This window comes from Rhamphochromis sp. 'chilingali', assembly GCF_963969265.1.
Source record: "Rhamphochromis sp. 'chilingali' genome assembly, chromosome: 14".
In the NCBI taxonomy this organism is placed as follows: domain Eukaryota; kingdom Metazoa; phylum Chordata; class Actinopteri; order Cichliformes; family Cichlidae; genus Rhamphochromis; species Rhamphochromis sp. 'chilingali'.
Window position 1 is genome coordinate 19,469,184 of NC_137941.1, and position 19,227 is coordinate 19,488,410.

The 19,227-nt window shown below is 41.6% G+C and overlaps 1 protein-coding gene across 5 annotated transcripts; it reads right to left on the bottom strand.

Moving 5' to 3' along the window:
- Window positions 1–35: 35 nt before the first annotated feature.
- On the bottom strand, window positions 36–18,312 carry gja5a (gap junction protein, alpha 5a). Of its 5 annotated transcripts, XM_080902692.1 has the most exons (4): window positions 18,232–18,312; window positions 9,032–9,093; window positions 8,344–8,553; window positions 36–2,376 (listed from the first exon to the last, which is right to left on the bottom strand). In XM_080902692.1, exon 4 carries the CDS (start codon window positions 2,274–2,276, stop codon window positions 1,125–1,127), a length of 1,152 nt encoding a protein of 383 aa, XP_080758818.1. In that variant the 5' UTR covers window positions 2,277–2,376; window positions 8,344–8,553; window positions 9,032–9,093; window positions 18,232–18,312; the 3' UTR covers window positions 36–1,124. The 5 variants fall into 5 exon arrangements, with proteins under 5 accessions (XP_080758818.1, XP_080758817.1, XP_080758821.1 ...); XM_080902691.1 differs by having other exon boundaries at window positions 8,344–9,093; XM_080902695.1 differs by lacking the exon at window positions 18,232–18,312 and having other exon boundaries at window positions 36–2,316; window positions 8,344–10,974.
- Window positions 18,313–19,227: the final 915 nt, after the last annotated feature.

Genomic DNA, 19,227 nt, shown 5'->3' on the forward strand with positions numbered 1-19,227 from the left:
ATCACACGCTGAGAACAACAGAGCAGATTGTACAGCTGATGATTTATTTATTTGTTGTGGGTTTGCGATGACAGTTATTGCATAAATGTGTGTGTGAAATAACCAAAGACTGCAGTGGATGTACAGCAGGATGGACAGTTCTTCAAATATTATGCTATGTTTATGTACATATACATGTATATATTTTTAAAAAATCATCTTCCACTTGTAAAGACGTATATTCACAACATGGTTATGAACTACCCGTACAGTTACTGTGCTACAAGAACAATACATTCAAAGACACCAACCGACTCACACACTTCTTAGGAACACACTTTTAACACAATGGCTCCGGGAGAGAAAGGGGGAAACGCTAGTGCATTGTTGCCACCTAGTGGCTGAATCCATTCATAACAACATCCAAGCAGGACCGCTTGCTTTTTCTTTGAGGGACCTTCAAAAAGAAAATCCTGTAAAAGGCTACATTCTCTCATTTCTGTGCACAGAAGACTTCTGACTAGTATAGGACTGACTTCACTGACAGGCTTTGAGATTGCAGTGCTATTATTTCCGAGTTAGGTTTTTATGTTTGCCTGCAGGTATAGTGCAATCAGGTCAACAAGTGGTTCAAATGACAGTCTCTACCACGGCTTTTAAATAATTACAAAAACAATGTCATAAGGAAATAGATATTTCTGATGCTTGATAAGGCACTTTATCGAAGAGCTTCACAGTTTCTACCATACTGCGATCTTGTCTATTTATTGCAAATCTTTTTTTCTTTTTTTTTTGCATTTGTGTGTGACAAAAATCAGCTAATCTGTAGTTAACTGGTTTAAAATGAAAGGACTCTCTACTCCTAATGTGCAATAGTCAGGTGTCAAACCTGTTACTCTGTTCTCATTATTCTCCTTTACAGCTTGTTTTGCAGTTTTTCTTTAGAGCTCTAGGACACAAAGCTCACACAAGTCAAGTTCACATTATCCACTCATCACATGTGCTCAAGTGTCAGGCCTTGGTGCTACAGTTCATAGTTAGCCTCAGCTCATGCCTCCATCACAGAGATCTATCTCCCAGACACACATTTCTTCCGAAGGTCCAGCCCTTCTTCCTCTCTTCCTCATCCACCACACTTTGTGAATTTATACTGCCAGGTCATCTTGGCGAGCCCTGCTGCTGGTCCCGCTGGTCTTGCTCAGGCGCCGTTTGTCCTTCAAGTACACTGAGTGTAGCAGAGGCAATGGCGAGCAGTTATTGGGCAGGCCTGTTGGTACCTGGTTGTATCTCATCCTGAGGAAGTCTTCATCATCCTCCAGGTTGTCGCAGCTACGATGTCGCTCAGTTGCCAGATTGGCTGAGTTCTGCTGCAGCGCCATTCTGGTGTTGAAGGGATGAGAGGCCATGGAGGTCATGCGGTTTATGGAGGCGGGGGCTGTCAGGCACTGGTTGAAGTCAGGAGGTGGGGTGCAGGAGACTGAGGGTTGTGGTGAGGTGTTGGACTCCAAGGCTGCAGACACCGCTACCGTCACAGCTCTCTGCTTGCTCTTTTGCATCATCTTTTTGTGTATGCACCTCTTGATGCTCTTCCAGCCGAGATGGTAGAGCTCCAACACAGAGAGCAGCAGAGAAACGCCGGCCACCACCAGCATGAAGACGATGAAGACATTCTTCTCCGTGGGCCGTGACATGTAGCAGTTAACCGGATTGGGACAGGGCAATTCCTTGCATAGGTACAACGCATCGAGGAACACCCCATAGATAAGATACTGCACCACAATGAAAGTCACCTCCATCATTGTACGGATTAAAATGCTCAGGACGTAGGTCCGCAGCAGCGCCCCTTTTAGGCGAACTCTGCCACTCCCGTCAGCAACCACCTCCTTTCCGCTCTCCTTCTGCTGGAGGTACTCCTTCTCCCCCTCCAGGTCTCCTCCCTCTTCACCTCTCGCCTCTCTCTCCTCCTGCTCCCTCTTTCGCCGCTTCTCCTCCCTGCGCACTGTGTGCATGGCGTGGCCCATATAGATGAGGGAGGGCGTAGAGACAAAGACAATCTGCAGCACCCAGTAGCGGATGTGTGCGATGGGGAAGGCCCTGTCGTAGCACACATTGGTGCAACCTGGTTGCTGGGTGTCACAGAGGAAATCGCTCTGCTCGTCCCCCCACGAGGACTCTGCCGCCGTGCCCAGCACCAGGATACGAAAGATGAAGAGGATGGTGAGCCAAATCTTTCCGACCGAAGTGGAGTGTTCCTGGACTTCCTCTAGGAAATTCCCCAGGAGGGTCCAGTCCCCCATCACTACTCACGGCCTGGGCGCACACCTGAAGCACAAAGAGCTGGTAGGAACAACGGGGAAGGTGAAAAGAGGGTGCACCGGAGGGGGAAAGGGGGAGTTTCTGAGGTGGAGGATGAATAGAGTGGAAGAGGAGGGGGAAAAGGGGAAAAGAGAAATACAAGCAGACAATCAGTGACAGCTGTAGGTCATCTGCATTCCCGCTGATGGGAATGACCTGGTGTATGAGTGGCATTGTGTGGCACAAAAATAGCCTCTCTGCCTGTGAATCGCTTTAGGGCTGGATACTGTCACATGAGAACAGCCATTTTTTCCCCTGAGAGACAGACGGAGGAGAAGAAATTTGGTAGCCATGTAAAAGAAAATAATAATATTATTATTAAACATTAGATTATGTGTGTTTACATTCCCTCTTGTCCTGTTCCAAATTATTAAAACAGATTAAATTACAGAAAGCGAAACACACCTCCATCAAAGGGGTGAGTCAGCACAGAAAGACTTTGCCCTTTTTCAGTGCTGTGACCTGGCCTGAACTGGACATTTCCCATTTCCCCCCGCGGCACACCACTCACAATTTCAGTGCAATGGCTTAGATGGCCACTGTTCTCCTTTGCTGTGATGAAACCCTCCTTCAGATTCCAGTCTCCATCTATCTGGAGGTGTCAGTCAGACTGCTTCTTCTCTCTCTTTTTTTTTTTTTCAAACTAATCTCTTGACTTAAGCATTATTGAGAGTCTGGGTAAGATCCAAACATGGCAGTGACAGGCTGGGAAGTCTCAGCTGAGAATGACCCTATAAGGCGGTTTACTAGACAGCTTTATGGGTGACACAGATGACCGCCATCATGGAGGGGTTAAGAAAACCTGTCAAACTGGATCAAGTGGTGACTTCTAACATTTATGGGCTGAATATGCATGTAGCTACTTTTAGCTTTTACTACGCAATTAAGAAATAAAAGCCGGTTAAAACACCTCAGAAAGAAAAAAGGGTTGAAGGTCACAGGTCAACAGGTTTTTCCAACGCGTCACGCATTTGAAGTTAATGCTCTGTTTGGTGGTGTAGCAGAACATGTAGACATTACTCTAAAGGAGCCAAAAGCCAAATATACTTTCATGGAAGGAAATTATATACAGTATAATCCCTACAAGCAAAGTAAGTAAGCAAGATTTTATTTATACAGCACCTTTCAAGATAAAGTGCTTCACAATAAAACGCCAGAACATAAAACTAAAAGTTAACCAAGCACAAGTCTAAAGAGAGAGAGAGAGAAAGAGAGCTACAAAAGCCACAGGGGATGTTAATATGATTTCTTACCACCTCTCATCTCTTCCTGAAGGAAATCCTCGAGCAGCTGTTTCCATAGCAAATAGCTGTTTGGTCCACAGTGCAAGGTTTTGAATCGACTGGCTAACACTGACTCTGGTTATGTGTGACAGCGAGATATGGTCTAAATGACCATGACCATCTGTCTCGCCCCCTCCCTCTGTGTCTCTATGAAGTATATATATGGCAATAAGATGGAAAATCAGGGCATTGTGCTCCGTATCTCTACAGCACAGAGTGGTAGAAAACAAAACACCAGTATGACAACATTTTGGAAAAGAAACTTTTAACCTCCATCCACAGCCCAAGGCTGACAAGCCAATGCGCAGCACAGGAAAACTGCGCTGTGCTATTTTTCCAGCATACATCTGACACCTTGGATAACTGGACAGCAGCTGGCCCAGAGCCTTAAACGGATAAAAAGCTCACGATCTTTACTGGAAGTAAATCGCAAACAGCCGCAGAGTTGAGGAAGTGACTGAGAATCCAGCCAGCACAATGCCAGGAGACCGCACATTAAAACAGCCACGCTCTTATCAGCTGATACTGACAACAAACCTGTGCAAACCTGGGTAACAATGCATTTCCCCCTGGGCTATGACAAACTATGTGACAATCTCTTGCTGGTTTGCATGTGTCATTTTCTAAATGAATCCCAGATTCGAGCCGTGAGCATAGAAGAGATCCAGAACAAGTCATTTTGTAAAATGATGTTCTTTAAGAGGATACACGTTTTTAATGAGTTTTGCTTTTTAAAGGGAGATTAGGTGAAGACTGATTGTTCCCTAATCTATTTGTACAATGGTACAGTGGTATTCAGACTCTCACACAGTTTCTTAATTTAATGCAATATTAGTTTCAAGGCTGCCAAAGTTCCCCCCGTGGTTCTAAAGCTGTGCACCATTTAGATGCTGATATCTTGTAAGCAGGATTTGATTGCGTAAACTGCCTCTTTTAGAAAGGACTTATAGTCCGTCAGTCTGGGCACATGGTGTACATACACAGCGATGAGAAAGGAAGGCAAAGCAGAATTCAGAACAAGTGGTGTGAGGCTGTTTTCTTGGCTACAGTCTCCTTCCCTCGAATACCTCTTCCTGCTCTCAGAGGAAGCAATCTCAAACAATATGATTTCCTGTGGACAGCAGGAGCAAGACATTGAAATGAGCAGAAGGTGAAAGGGGTGGAGGTCAGAGACGAGCTGCTCCTATGAACCGTTTCTGTCAAAGTGCCTTTTACTGCTACTGGTTGTCGATCACACCTGTGCTGCAGGGATTTACTGTGATCCACTGTGCCCTTTTCTGAACAGTGCGCTTTGCCTGTGCACCATCACAGCTGTCAGGTCTGTTTATAATCTCAGTGGTATTGTAATGGAGGAGTAATGGAGAATCTAGTTAGGTTGTATTCAAAATAGCAAAGTGCGTAAATGCAACATTACGTATCCCTGACTTATTTCCTTTGACGCTGATCGAAGTGCCTGTGTTTGCACTGAGAGAGCTTCACAGAAGGAATGTTTATGTGGTGGAGGGATCCTGTGATGAACCAAACAATAAGCTTAGCTTTCTACGAACTGAAGGAAAAACGATGATGTTTCAGCACTGCAAGGTCAACTCAAACCGGGCTCACAGTGTGCAGCCTTATTGTAATTTCCAGTCAGAACATCAGTCAGGCAGCTGGGACAAGTTAAGAGAAAAGCAGCAGCTACTTCACTGAGAGGTGATGGCTGCTGCTGTGACTCACTGTAGACCAACAGGAAAATTGTTGTGTGTTTTCTCTCCCTCTTGCGGTGCCAGAGGGCGGTGGAGCTTGTTTAAGAACCAGTGAGGCTGGTGGCAAGGCCCGAGGCTAGGGAAATCTTACAGGAACACGAAGCTATGTTTGTATTGCTATAAATTTATGCCCACCAGAGTCACCTTGTGTCATAACACAAAAGAGACATAGGCACATTCCCTCAGTTGTGGTTTCTAAATCTTAGACAATAAAATCCTTTTGATGATATTTTACTGATGAGCTTTATAAACTACACACTCTTTTTCCAACTCCCCCTCAGCCTGCAGTGTATCCACAGCCCGGTAACAACAGGGGGCAGGGTTGATTTAAACTTTCCTTCAGTGATGTGCACCTTTCAGCACTAAGCCGTGTTTGACAGACTCCGGATGCTCTCAGGGGATCAGGATACACTGGTTGATCTGCGCTGTCATCACAAGCACACAGACAGTAAGGTGGTGAGTTATACACTTTCCTGGCTCGCTTCCCTCTGATGGGGCATTGTTTAGACTACCATCAGTGGAGGAAAACGTATGTTGTGCATTAAGAACAATCGTGTTATTCGTGTCTGAAAGGATTTGCTGAAGAGATCAGGAAAAGTCATTTCTTTCCTACGGAAGGACAAATTTGGCCTAATTGTATTTTGGAGTTACCAGCATACAAAACCCTGTTAACTGAATAGCCAAACTAGGGAAGAAAATGGTCATGTGCGTTATTTGAAGATATTTAATCGGCAGCTATAAGGCCTGATGCATTTATAAAGCCTCTGTAATGAGCTGCATGCGCTAAGATGGTTTTTTAGTGTCAGAAATGTGATCAGTGCTGGGAAAAAACAAAACAATCCATAACGCTGCATAGATTTCTGCAGGAAAAAGTTAAATAAACAGCAAGACACTAATGGTGCACATTGTGTTTTAAGCACCTAATTGTTTTTACATGAACCAGAGTTGGGTTGTTATGCTTTTAATTCAATTTTAAATCTAAAAATTATGATATATTGTAGTGATATTCATCTCTATCACATCCTCTAACCAGGTATAGCATACAATAAAACTTTATTATCTGAAGTTTTTTTTTTACTCTTGTCACTATTTTACTCTATGACCTTGGTTGTGTTGTGTTGTGTTCCTCTCAATGAGACAGCCTCAGTATAGCTTTACTACAGAACCGCCATGTGTTAAAAACAGTACATACAAGTTTTCTGAGCTTATTTCAGTTAGATATCAATAGCATAGTGGATAAGGATATACAAGTTGAAGTCACTCACACTTGGTTATTTTTACTCTCTTGTACTATTTTTCCCAGTTACAATGCACACACGTATTTATTTTTCTAATGCTTGAACTTTAGCACGTCTCCAGAGTCAGTCCCAGTCCTGCAGCAGCTGTTTGGGTTAGGGACTTGTTCCTGAAATGCCAGGATTACAATCGAGGATGAGCGTGTTTAAGTTTAGCTATAGTGGCACGCTGGCTGGTGTTAGATTGGTGTAGGGTGACCTACAAAGTGGATCTGATTTGGCACGAGAGCGAGAATTCTTCGCTCTCATGTGAGTCACCTGTTGCCACTTCTTACAGACCCGCACGGGTCTGGGCTCCCATATATCAGTCACACCAGCAGAAGCCAGCAGGCCGATGTGCTGTCTGCTACCTTACATGGCTGTCTGGCTCTTCATCTACCCACTACTGTACACAGACCCACAGCCCTGTTATGATCTATTGTTGTGCTGCATATGGCATTACGCTGGAACCTTCAGGCCAGAAAGCTGCAAGGTGTTTCAGGGAGCAAAACAACCTCCTAACAACCTCCTGATCATGAAAAGCAGTTTTATCTATTTTTATTTCGGTGTTTACTTATTTGAAGACAGTCTATATACTCAGTAATACACATACCATTCAGCCGTGGCATAGGGCACTGCTTTCAGATTAGCGAGCTGGTAATCTTTTATCTTTTACTGGCAGGTATTTAAACAAATCTCTTTTTTTATGATGGCAGAGGGAGTCTCGATTCACACTAAGACATGCTAATGGCTACTTTTAAGTGTGAATGTATCAGCTGTTGGTGCTTGAATGTCAAACAGAGGAACACTGATACAGATTTAGGTTGAATATCCTGCTGAAATCACAGAGTAAGATTTTTTTTTTTTTTTTTACTGAGCATCACATGAAGTTATAAATCTGTTATTTTGAAATATGAAGTCCTAAAAGTTCTTATTTCCTACATAAAAACGGCACTTTTTGGGGAGTAAGTTAAAAAGAAATGTACAGTTCATCTTTGAAACAAATCCCTAAATAGTAAGTAAAGGAGAAAAAAACGCCCCAAACTGTATCATTACGACATTAAATACCGCCCGTGTATTTAAGAGGCCTCTTTGATTATGAAAGACTTGCTTATAATAGAGCAGTTGTGCTCCGTAGCACTGTTACTAAAGAATTTAAATGTCTTCCACCGTTGTTCAAGCCTGCTTGAACAAAAGAGTCCTTTAGTTTTTTGTTTTTTTTCGCCTGTATTTCTCTATGAACACTCAGAAGAGTAACTGGTATCTACAGGCAACTCATTAATTTGATTTTTATCACTTCTCTGTAGAAGAACAGAAACTGTAAGGGTAAATTGTGCTAGCATTAAAGTAGAATTATCACGGCACAGGGATGACGATTTCTTAAAGTCTTCATTGAGTAGGTATGCATTGCTGGTGGCTCTGTGCTTTAGGTTACCTCCAGTACTGTGCTTTGTTTGAGTATATTTGTCTTATATGAAAGCCACGAGGGAAGAAGAGCGAGACGAAAAGAGTTGACAGCTGTACCTGCCGGGGAGGACAGGGGGTTTAACACAGACCAGGCCTCTCACTCCATCGTACCTCTCTTCAAGATATCATCACTCCCTTAAAGACTGCTTTAGTAAGATGCTCGCAGCTTTTTACCAGACGGTCTGCATCATTTCACTGAAATGTCATTGAGTATTATTAGAGGCTTCTATGCTTACCCACCGTTCTGCTTTAGTGCCGATATTCGAGAAGCTGCTTTCAATCAAGCAGAGATGGTCCCTCAGAGGAACTAAGTCTTCCTTAAGTTAGCGGACAGATGGCAGGTGTAGATGTAGATGACCACAGCGCGATTGTAGGACCACCTTCTTGTGGACATCAGCAGAAGATGACTCTTGACGCCGGCATCTGAGCGTCGTGTCTTCCCACCACGAGCTGTTTGTCCACACAGGGGGCACGAGAAGAAAAAACAGGGCATCACGAGAGAGTGTTTCCCCCATGGACCTCCCTTCTCTTTCCCTCTCTCTCTCTCGCTTCCTCCTCCTCCATCTCCTCCTCTTCCTCTCCACACTCCCCCTTAATTCTTACATCCCTGGTGCTCTATTTTTTGCTGGGAAGCGTTCTCTGGAAGGGGAAGTTGAATTGTTTGTCTGGGATCAATGGCAATTCCTGTCAGAGTAAACTTCAAGACAGTTATTTACCATGCGACTCTTGGGTTTACTGCTGAGTTTTCTGTGTTCAGGGTGAAATTCCCACAGTGTGAGATGTAAACTGTAATGAGGTGAGGTAAATCCAAATTATCTAGTGAAAATGGGATTAGCTTTAATTCAACGACCAACAACTTTACTCTAAGTTGTGTTTTCAGGAAACCAGTAAACACAGGAGAATCAAGATTTTGGTCAAAACACCGTACCTGCTTTGTTCACTTGTTCGTCTCAAGGTTTCCCTTCATCCCTCCTCAAAAGTCACGCAGACCTGCAACCAGTTGGTGAAGTTTGGGATTGCAACAAAGAGTCACAAACAAAACCAAAATAGCTCATCCTCCTCTTCCCTTGTTTCCCTGTTTGCTGAATGTAATGTGAGTGTCAGCCGAGGACCCCCTGTACTGGCCTCTGCCTGCAGACACATGTTCTATTATATAACAGGAATCTTTCAGGTTTAATTCCTCCTTGCTGGAGGCCATTCCAACGGTTATAATGAAGCATTGAGAGCAAAAACACACAGGCAGATAACTTCCCTTCTCGCATGTCCTTAACGTCTTTCAGAAACATTCAGGTTTCCCACCACTTCACATTTCATTTTAAAAATAATACTAGGTCATTTAGGAAAATACATGTACTTTATGTGGAACTATACCCATTATGCAGTGTTAGCGTCATAGAAAATGTAACAGCAACACCAGACTGGTTAGCTTGGCTTCCAGGAAGTTACTGCACCTGGCCAGGAAATAACCTGCCTCGTACCCACGCCTATAACCACAACAGGGAGGAATGAAGATTAAACAGGTCCTGTAATCAGACGAGAGGTTATTTGCTGGGAACAGAGAGGAGCTGCTGGGGACAATTTACAAGGTTTACCTGAACTTGGTTATTGATGAGAAGATTTTAATGTTAAATTTACAATAGGTCTACATACAGAGTTTTAAAGGTAATTTTTTGTGGGGTTTGTTATGTTGAATCAAGTTGTCGTCGTTTACTTGATAATAGTCTCTCACAAAGATTATGCAGCATATTGAAGAGCGGAGCTTTAACTCAAGCTATAAGAGGTACAACTACTGTACCAAAAATGTTGTGACTTTTAGTTTCTACTGGTAATTTAATTAAGAGGATACTTCAAAGCCTACAAATGAAATTATTCTAAGTCAGATATCAACAATGAAGATTTGGCTTGCACCAGATTACACTGCCTAACTGTCTTTTTTAGCGATACTGAGGCCTCGAGGTCTTCAGCGCTGATGAGTGTCCAATAAAACTAAGCTAAAATTTTGTTTACTATTATGTACAAATTGTTTTTTTTTCCTAAACAACACCAGGTTCTGGAAAGAAAAGCAGATTTAACTTACAAACTTACAGACCTTTTTTTTTTTAAGCATTGTAGTCCAGTCTTCCTTTTTTGAAATGGTTTTAATGCTCTGTCTAATTGTCTCAAGATTCTGGGACAAAGAAAAACCCTTAATAAAAATGTCTATTCACAGACCACAGTAAAGTATTCCCATCAAACGTCTGCAACTGTATCTACTTTTTACACATTCAGAATAAACATGGGTATTTATCCATTTGATTATGTGGCACAAAAGACCCTTTTCAGGGTCTCAGGAGCCTATCCCAGCTCTCTTAGGGTACACCCTGGACAGGTTGCCAGTCTGTTGCAGGGCTAACACATAGACACAGACAACCATTTGCACCTATGGGCAATTTAGAGTTACCAATTAACCTATCCCTACTAAATGCATGCGATTGAACTGTGGGAGGGAGCAGGAGTACCTGGAAGGAGCCCACACAAACACAAGGAGAACAAGCAAACTCCACATCAAAAGGCCCCGGGCTGATGAACCGAACTCAGGACCTTCTTGCTGTAAGGCAACAGTGCTAACCACTGTGCCACCATGTGCCATGTTGTTTAAGAGAAGTAGGACCTCTAAGTGCTCAGATAATTTGTATATAATTCTGATCTGATGTGATTTGATTGTTGATTTTATCTCTGAAATTGTATATGTCACCTTTTGTGTTATCTTTTCTTTAACTTGTCGGCCCATGTGACCTGACTTTCCTTCTTAACTCTTCAGGATTTGTCAAAAGGTTGTCAACTGCACCTTCACATTTAATACTTAGGCTCTTGACAAGAAAGCAAATAGGATTATTTACCATAAAGTCAAACTTTTCTTTTACAGAAGAGTTTCCATCGACCTTGTTATTCTATTCAAAGACTCCCATAACTTCTTAATTACTGATTTGGGCCTCTTATCCTTGCCAATTTCATGGCCTAAATTGTCATATGAATGGTTAAATTCTCCTCTTTAACAACTGTGCCTTTGACTGTGGAACTGGAAAATTTTTTAAGTATAAATAGCAGGAGCACCAAGTAAGAAGGATCTTGTAACAAACTCATTAACTTCTGGCCCGAGGAGGTATGACCTCTGCTGTACCCCCACCCATATACATACAGTATGGCCATATATATGTTTTACATTAGTTTTATATAAGTCTGTTCTTTCCCACTCTTTGCATGCAAGCTTAATTTAAAGAAATGTGTCTGGGTGTAATGTTTCTGAATATTTCTTCTTTCCTTCTTCATTTTTCAAAGGTTGCTGGTCATTAATTAAATAATTTACTCTTTTTTCCCTTCATTTCCTTCGTCAAAAGCCCATGGAGTATCTAACACCCCTTAAAGGCTTCAGTCAGCTTCACTCCATTTTTTGAAGGGATGGAAAAGTTGTTGCTAATTCCTAATTACGAAGCTTTCCACAGTTTAAAGGATGTGCTCTGATGGTCCCATTGTGTTGAACATCAGGATGGATTTAGAAGCGGAACAGCATTCACATCCAATAACAGCACGAAGAGATTTGTAACAAAGAAGTGCTGTCCATGACTTCAAGTAATCTTGTCGCTTAGAGCTTCTCAGTAGTGCCAGGATGAGGTCTGAACATGTGTGTATGTGTGACAGTGAGCTCAAGAGTGGGAGAGGATTGCATTATATGAATTTCTATGAGTGAGCGTAGTATGCAGAATTTGTACTTGAGTGTTTGATGGAAAAATCCCACACTGCCAGGATGCATTAACATAACCCTCCCCAATAGCCTGAGAGTCTGACCCCTGCACATTTCAGCCCTGCCTCACCCAAGTCCAAGGGAAGCCATGCTTGATGGACATGTACTTCTGAATGGTCATCACAGCCTTATGTGCACCCACTAACGGGAATTTGTAATCCACAGTAGGAAATTCTCAACACGGAAAGTCAAGGTTGTTTAATGTAATTAAAATAATTATATGCGCTTGTATGTACGCCTATATCACCACAGACTCTAGCTGTGAGTTCATAACCAACGGATGGGTCCCTCTTTTCTTAAGCCCAGACAAGTGTTGGCCCAGAATGTCACTTCCAGAAACAATTCAAAATTTCAGATGATCAACCCACAGGGCAGTTTACAACTTTGCCTCAGTCCATCCAGTGAAAGTGGCGGTTTTTAGTAATGTTGTTAATTCATTTATGTATTTATTTATTTATGAGTATAATAGTGAAACATGTTCCTAAGGTTATGTCAGGATTTCCAGCACAGAAGTGTGTCTGGTTTTACAGCCGACGGGGCCAGAAGATCACAGAGGCTCAATGATAATTTTTTTGAAATACACAGTCATGCCACTGACTACCAATAAGCATATTTAGCTATGATATTTCCAGATGTTTTTTCTTAACCACTACACATATTTTGGGTCTTAAATTAAAAAAAACAAACAAAACAAAAACATAAAATACGCTCAAAGTGAATTTTTTGGCAGGTTTTAACTAAGATCATGCTTTAGAGATAACCCCATGAGCTAATGATAATCTTTCTTGAGTTACAAAGAGACATATATACGGTGGCCAATTTCCCAAGGTCTAGCTCGCGTAGTCCCATGTGCTCCAGAATCAGTGTCCTCCTCAATCCTGGTGATTGGTGCAGATCCTGCCACTATAAACCAAGTAATTAACACGGGTTTAGTTGTTACTAGACTTGTTACTATAACTTATTTGCAATATGCGTATTTAACATTTTCATTACAAAAACACAATACTTCATTTTAGTTGTAGTTGAGGGAGCACAGTGATCTACAGTGAATAGTGGGGTTATCCAGCTAAGTTCAGGCTTAAGGAAATGGTGGGTTTTCAGAATAACAAATCTTATCAGGGTTTATCACCATGGTAACCTGTTGCTACAGACACCTTAAGTCTGCAGAAGATTTCCCAGAATACATATTAACATTGGTACCAAACGGAGAGATCATATATCTCCAGCTTTAGCCTCCCTACACTGGCTGCCTGTCTACTACAGGATCCAATTTAAACTTTTACTTTTTGTTTTTAAGTCACTTCACGCCTGAGCCTCTTCTTACCTGTCTGAGCTCCTTTCTGTTTATGCTCTAGGAAAAGTCATGAGGTGTAGCTCAAAATTAATGCTATCCATCCCACGGACTAATCTCACATCTCGTGGTGATAGAGCCTTCTCTGTGGCAGGTCTCAGACCTGACCAAGTGCACAAACACTTGATCAATTTAAATCACTTCTGAAGACATATTTTTATGTCCTGGCTTTTAACACACTATGACCCAAGCATTTTGGTCTTATTTAATAGTCTTAGTTATTTTTTAAATTCTTTTATTATCCTATCATTGTTTTATATTGTTATTATTGTTTATATATTGTTTCTTTTTAATGGCATTTTTATATTGTTAAGCACTTTGTGAAGCATCATCTTTCTGGAAGTGTGCTTTATAAATAAATTTGACCTCTGACCTTAACAGGTACGAAGTCACCGCCTACTTACCAATCAGCTGAGTCACCATTCCTGATCCTTTGGATGTCTGCACATGTCTATGTTTTTCCCTGATGAGCATCAATATAGATACTTGACTTTATTTCTCGATTTATTTCTTTTTTCTTTGTTAACAGCAAAAATGCCATAATGAATGATCCTAAAATGCTACACCTCTAGTAGACCTTACATCAAATCTGCACAAAATCTAAGTATGTGGTTGAATTTTGCTTTTACATTTAATCTTTAGTATATTCTTAGATGGTTTAAACTCACTGGGCCTGCAGGTGAAATAAACTATGACTGTCTTACACCCCTCTAAACATTAATTTAATGGATTAACAATATTAATTGTTAATCCATCTGATTGTTCTGTGTCTAAATGTCAGGGCATTGAAACCCTGTTAACTGATATAGTCAGGACACTTTCAACCTTCAAATAGGCTAAACTTTGTTAATACAGTGTGCCCTTTCCAGTCTTCAAATATTCATAAAGTGTTTCAAATACTGCACCAATATTATACAAGACACATCTCCTGGATGCACTGGTACGCATCTTCAGTGATGTATCCTGGGGTCATCAGGTGTTTCGGGTCTCACAACATCATACACCCTCACCCAGGTGACCCAGCCGGGGTGATCAGGCCCCGACTTGCGTACCAGTAGCTACCCACGGATCAGCCCTCTTAATCCACAACCACCAAGTGGCTATCTCTGCCGCTTCGCTCACAGCCTGGATGACCCTCTGTTTGGCTGCCCCAGCCACACCCAGTCGGCCTAGGACTTTGCAGAGTGATCGTCCCGCAAGGCCCCTACAACCCACTTCTATGGGCTCACAGAAAGTCTTCCAGCGCCTTCCCCTGCACTCCTGCACTAGTTCCTGGTACTTTCCACGTTTCCTTTCATTGGCCTCCTCAATCCGCTCTTCCCAGGGCACTGTGAGTTCCAGCATGATCAGCTCTTTTGAGGCCTCAGAAATAATGATCATATCTGGCCGGAGGGATGTTTTTGCAATGTGCTGTGGGAACTTAAGTTGTTTACCCAGGTCAGCCTGTAGCTGCCAATCAGAGGCTGTGTTGAGGAGGCCGGTTGTTTAAATGTGGGTGCACCTGGGGTTTCTCTCCAGCCTTTATGAAAGAGATTGCCTTCCTTGGAGCATGATGGTATATATAATGGTAATATAGACTACATTGCTATAGTACCCGGCTGGTATCTTCATATCAGCTATGCATTAGGCTATATGTTTAACCTCTTCATATTTTCCTGATGTTATGGCTTTATCTTCCTTGCAAAATGAGACCAGACGCTGCTAGCGCCACCCCTTTCATGTGACTGTACCTACAATGATAATTTCCAGTTTAGCTTGTCAAGATAACAAGTATTGTACGATCGCTCAGCCTCATGTTAGCATAAGTGACGGCAAAAAGCAGAAAGATATCCTGTGTATGTTAAACTTGCTTCATATTATTACAGGGAATAAAAAGGGGCAAAATCTTGACTGAAGTCAAGCATTGATGCGAATGGCATGAAGTAGTGGTAGCTAGATATACATCAGGAGCCTGATAGTAGATGAAACTCAGGTTCCCAGGTGATGTGAAGATAGCAGTGGAATGTCACATCAGATAAAAAACACACAAATCCAGCGAGAATGATCACTATCTTAAAAACACTACTCAAGGAGAGATAAAAAAACAGAGAAAACACTACGAATGACAATGATACTGTATTGATATTTCATTTATAAGTGACTTAACAGTTACTCAAGCCATGAGTTTCCAATCGTAAGCTGTTGTAAAGTAAAAAGAAGACCTTATTAGTGTGATAGTGACACAGTTTTTCAAGGCAGTATGTTTCAAGACCAATGGAAACACAGACCACACCCTTTTCTCATTGGCGTTTTTACTGAGAACTATTGGTTATTATTAAAATACTGTCGCTCCGTTGACAAGCCGTGCAGAGCATGTGGTTGAGGCACTAAGTGATTAGCCGTGCTGTCTGCACATTATAGGCCGACAAAGCTTTGAACCAACAAGGTCGAAATTGCAAGAGGCCCACAGTCGTTGTATTTTAGACGTCACATAAGTCTCCACAAAGTGAGATCAGCTCTATTCTTACCAACAACACTTTGATCCTTATTGTGGCACAGATGGCAAAAAGGCTGGATATTCATATTCACAGCCTCATCATGTGTACCACAGTGAGGACTTCTCTTTAACATGGTTTTATTACATTTACAATGATTGCCTAACGGTGGAAAAGGGACCAGGACCCCCTCGTTCCACTGTTATTTCTGTTCACAGTTGCACTGATCACAGTCTGTGTTTTTATGGCAACACTGAATGTGTGCATCTGAGGCAGCATCACATAATTAATACGACAAAGCCGTCATTGTTGATACAAGAAGTAAATGAACAACGCTGGGAAATTAGAATTTTCTCCTGATTTTGTGACATTCTCATATGGGGCGCAACAAACTTACAAACATAAACACACTTCTGAAGACTCGCTCTGTCTTTATTTCTTGTTTTGCTTTTGCTACAAATTGTTTTAAATTTTTACCTGTGTTACTGTCAAGCCACATAATAACAGTAGCACAGGTAGAGGAGTCATAAAGGAAGTGAACTATCTGAGTATGTTGAGTAATACCAATGGCTTTGGCACGGACTACTATGTACAGTTCAGTTGCGATCCTTTCAATGGTGTAATGAGAGAATGTGGGATGTGGGCTGTAAACCTTTTTTGGCTCATGATCTGTGACATGCCACAGAGAAACAACACTACATGATAACGGTTGTTTTCAAAGGCCTCACTTTACATTTGAAATTTGGAGGATTAAATAAATCACATAAATTAAATAACAAATAGTTTGAATTTAAACTTCACACTGTAATATTATTAGCTGACTCTAAATTATTTAGATGCATACAGCTGTTTGACTTCAGCTGGAGACACAAGCTCCATTTTAGGTTGTGCCAGCAAGGTCCTCTGGTGTAAAACCGCTAAATCAAACATGCAAAGCAACCTGCTGTGGTAACACCCTTTAGCAAGAGATGAGCTGAAATTAGATTAGTCCTTCGATTCTACATTTTCCAGTCTTTTGTTGTTCCGTTTTGGTGAGTCTGTGTCATGAATTAAGCATTTTTACCCAGAGAACTACTGCTCACTGGATATTTTCTCTTTTTTGGGCTATTTTCTGTAAACCTTAGAGATGGCTGTGTAGGAAATTCTCATTAGCTCAGCAGTTTTTGAAATACTCAGAGCAACAACCGTGAAATGTTGTTGGTACCAATGACTTAAATCACTTTTCTTCCCTATTCTGATGCTCGATTTGAACTTCAGGGCATGTTGACCATGCCTACACACCTAAATACACTCATTAACTGATTAGATATTTGTGTTCCTGAGCGGTTAAAGAGATATAAGTAGCCATGTGGTCAGTGACTGTGTTATACCCTTTCAAGTTAATACGGTGAACAGGTTAGCAAACAAGAGTGTGATTTATATTATATTTAGTTATTAAGTTAAAATACTTATTTGATTAACTTCTATTAACATTAAAGAACACTAAAGATTGTTAAAATGTAGGTCTGACATTTTGTTTCAATCTCTACTGTCTCCTGAGAGCTCAGGGTTTAGCTGCTAAATCTTTCCATATGTTCTCTAGCAGCTGTACATTCTGCTGCTGATGCTGGGGGGTAAATTACTGGTTTGTACAGCCACATATGGCAAAATAAGCACAGTTTGAATACACGCTGTCAAAACAAGCGGCACACTTTCTTTTTAAAACAAGGCTGGAGAGTAAATGGACCTGTAGCCCACTGTATTTTAAAGAAAAGCCATTATTTTCTGCATCTGTATCAAATATTAACATATTTACATGGAGTGAAAAATACCCAGGGGCCTCAAATAAACGTCAGTGAGGCATACTGTAAAGTCAGCTATCAGTGTTTCTATTCCAAAAGCTTTTATAAGATTATTGAATGTTTGAATGTCGAAATGAAAGCAAACAAAATCCATGCAGAGGGCCTTGTCAGTTCCTTCTCCACCCTCCTAAGAACAAGGTTATCAAGATATGGAAAGAGCCGAAGGAAACATGGACTTAATGCCATATTTTCGCCACCAAGGTAGAATTACAGCATCCCAGTGTGCAGCCGTGGAGAAGGAGCCTAACAAATGCAGGAAGAGGGATATCTGTGTGACCCCTCACCCAAGACGACTAACTAACTGAGACATGAGGACAGATGGGTACTGTGTGTATGCATGTGTGTGTGTGTGAACAAATTTAGCCCATATGTTTTCAGTTTGTATGATGGCTGAAGACAGACACGGGGTGTGTTTAAGTATGCCTCCTATATAACCCTAAAAACAAACAGTGAATGAAAGAACAGCTTTGTTGGTCAGATCCAGCAGAAGTGCAACATGCAGCCACCAGGCAAGGGCAACAAAAAAGCAGTTTAGGACTGCTTCTTTCTGCCTGATGGACCCCTGAGTGGAACTATTTTAAATCAAATAAATAACAAGCAAGAGGCACTTTTACAGCTGATTTAACAATTTAAGTATGTTCATGAATTGTTGTTGTGTATTTTCTGTCTTAGACACTTTACCGTGGCTATGTTTTATGGCTTCCTGCTCATTCTTAAAGTGTCCCAGATGCATTCGAAGAAACACGATCAAGTTATAAATCATTGCCAGTGTAGCATATGTGAGAACACCTCGGTGGTGGCTGCCAGTAGATGGCTGACCGCGTGTCCAGTTCTATCTGCAGATAACATTGTGTTGGGTGGTTGGCTCACTGAGAGGATCTGAGCATGAAGTCATCCTGGGTCTGGCCTGGATTTCCCTGATAGAGAGACAGAGGGTGTTACTCTCTTATAAAGTCACGTCCAGTCCTTGAGACTGCTCTTCCTGCCCTGAGTGATATGCATGCCCACAGGTTCATTCTTACTCTGCATTTCTCAGAACCTTAGTCACCCTTTTGGCACTTTCTCAAAAAATCATAGCTTTCATCCTCCTTTTGTTTTGTTTCCTTGCAGGTTTCAAAACACCTTGTTGATTCCCAGGCAGAGGCAAGTGTGCTTAGCTGCACAGGGTGATATTTTTTTTTTTATATCAAACGCTAAAAATGGCTTTTAAATCTTAAACATGTTGTAATCAATATAAGTATAAATGATCTCTCAATGAAAGGCGTTGCTCATATTAACACTCTGAATCGGAATTCTCCCAAGTATTATATCATCTTTTAACACCTTTCATGGTATTGTTTTGGTTTCACAGATGACAGCATTTTTTTCCTTTTCGTTCTGCTGACTCTCAGCACATGTGGCTGTTGAAACCAATAACCCTCAGCAGTCAGGCAAAGTTACCAGAAAACATATGGAAACATTTAAAACGTATGAACATGGAAGAAAGGTGAGTTAGGTGACCTTGAACGTTGCATGGTTTTTTGGTGCCAGACAGCCAGGTCTGAGTATTTCAGAAACTGCTGATTTGCTGCTGATTTTCCTGCACAGACATCTCTAGGGTTTACAGAGACTGGTTTGAAAAAAGAGAAAATATTCACTGAGCAGCAGTTCTTTGGGAAAAATTGCCCTGTTGATTCC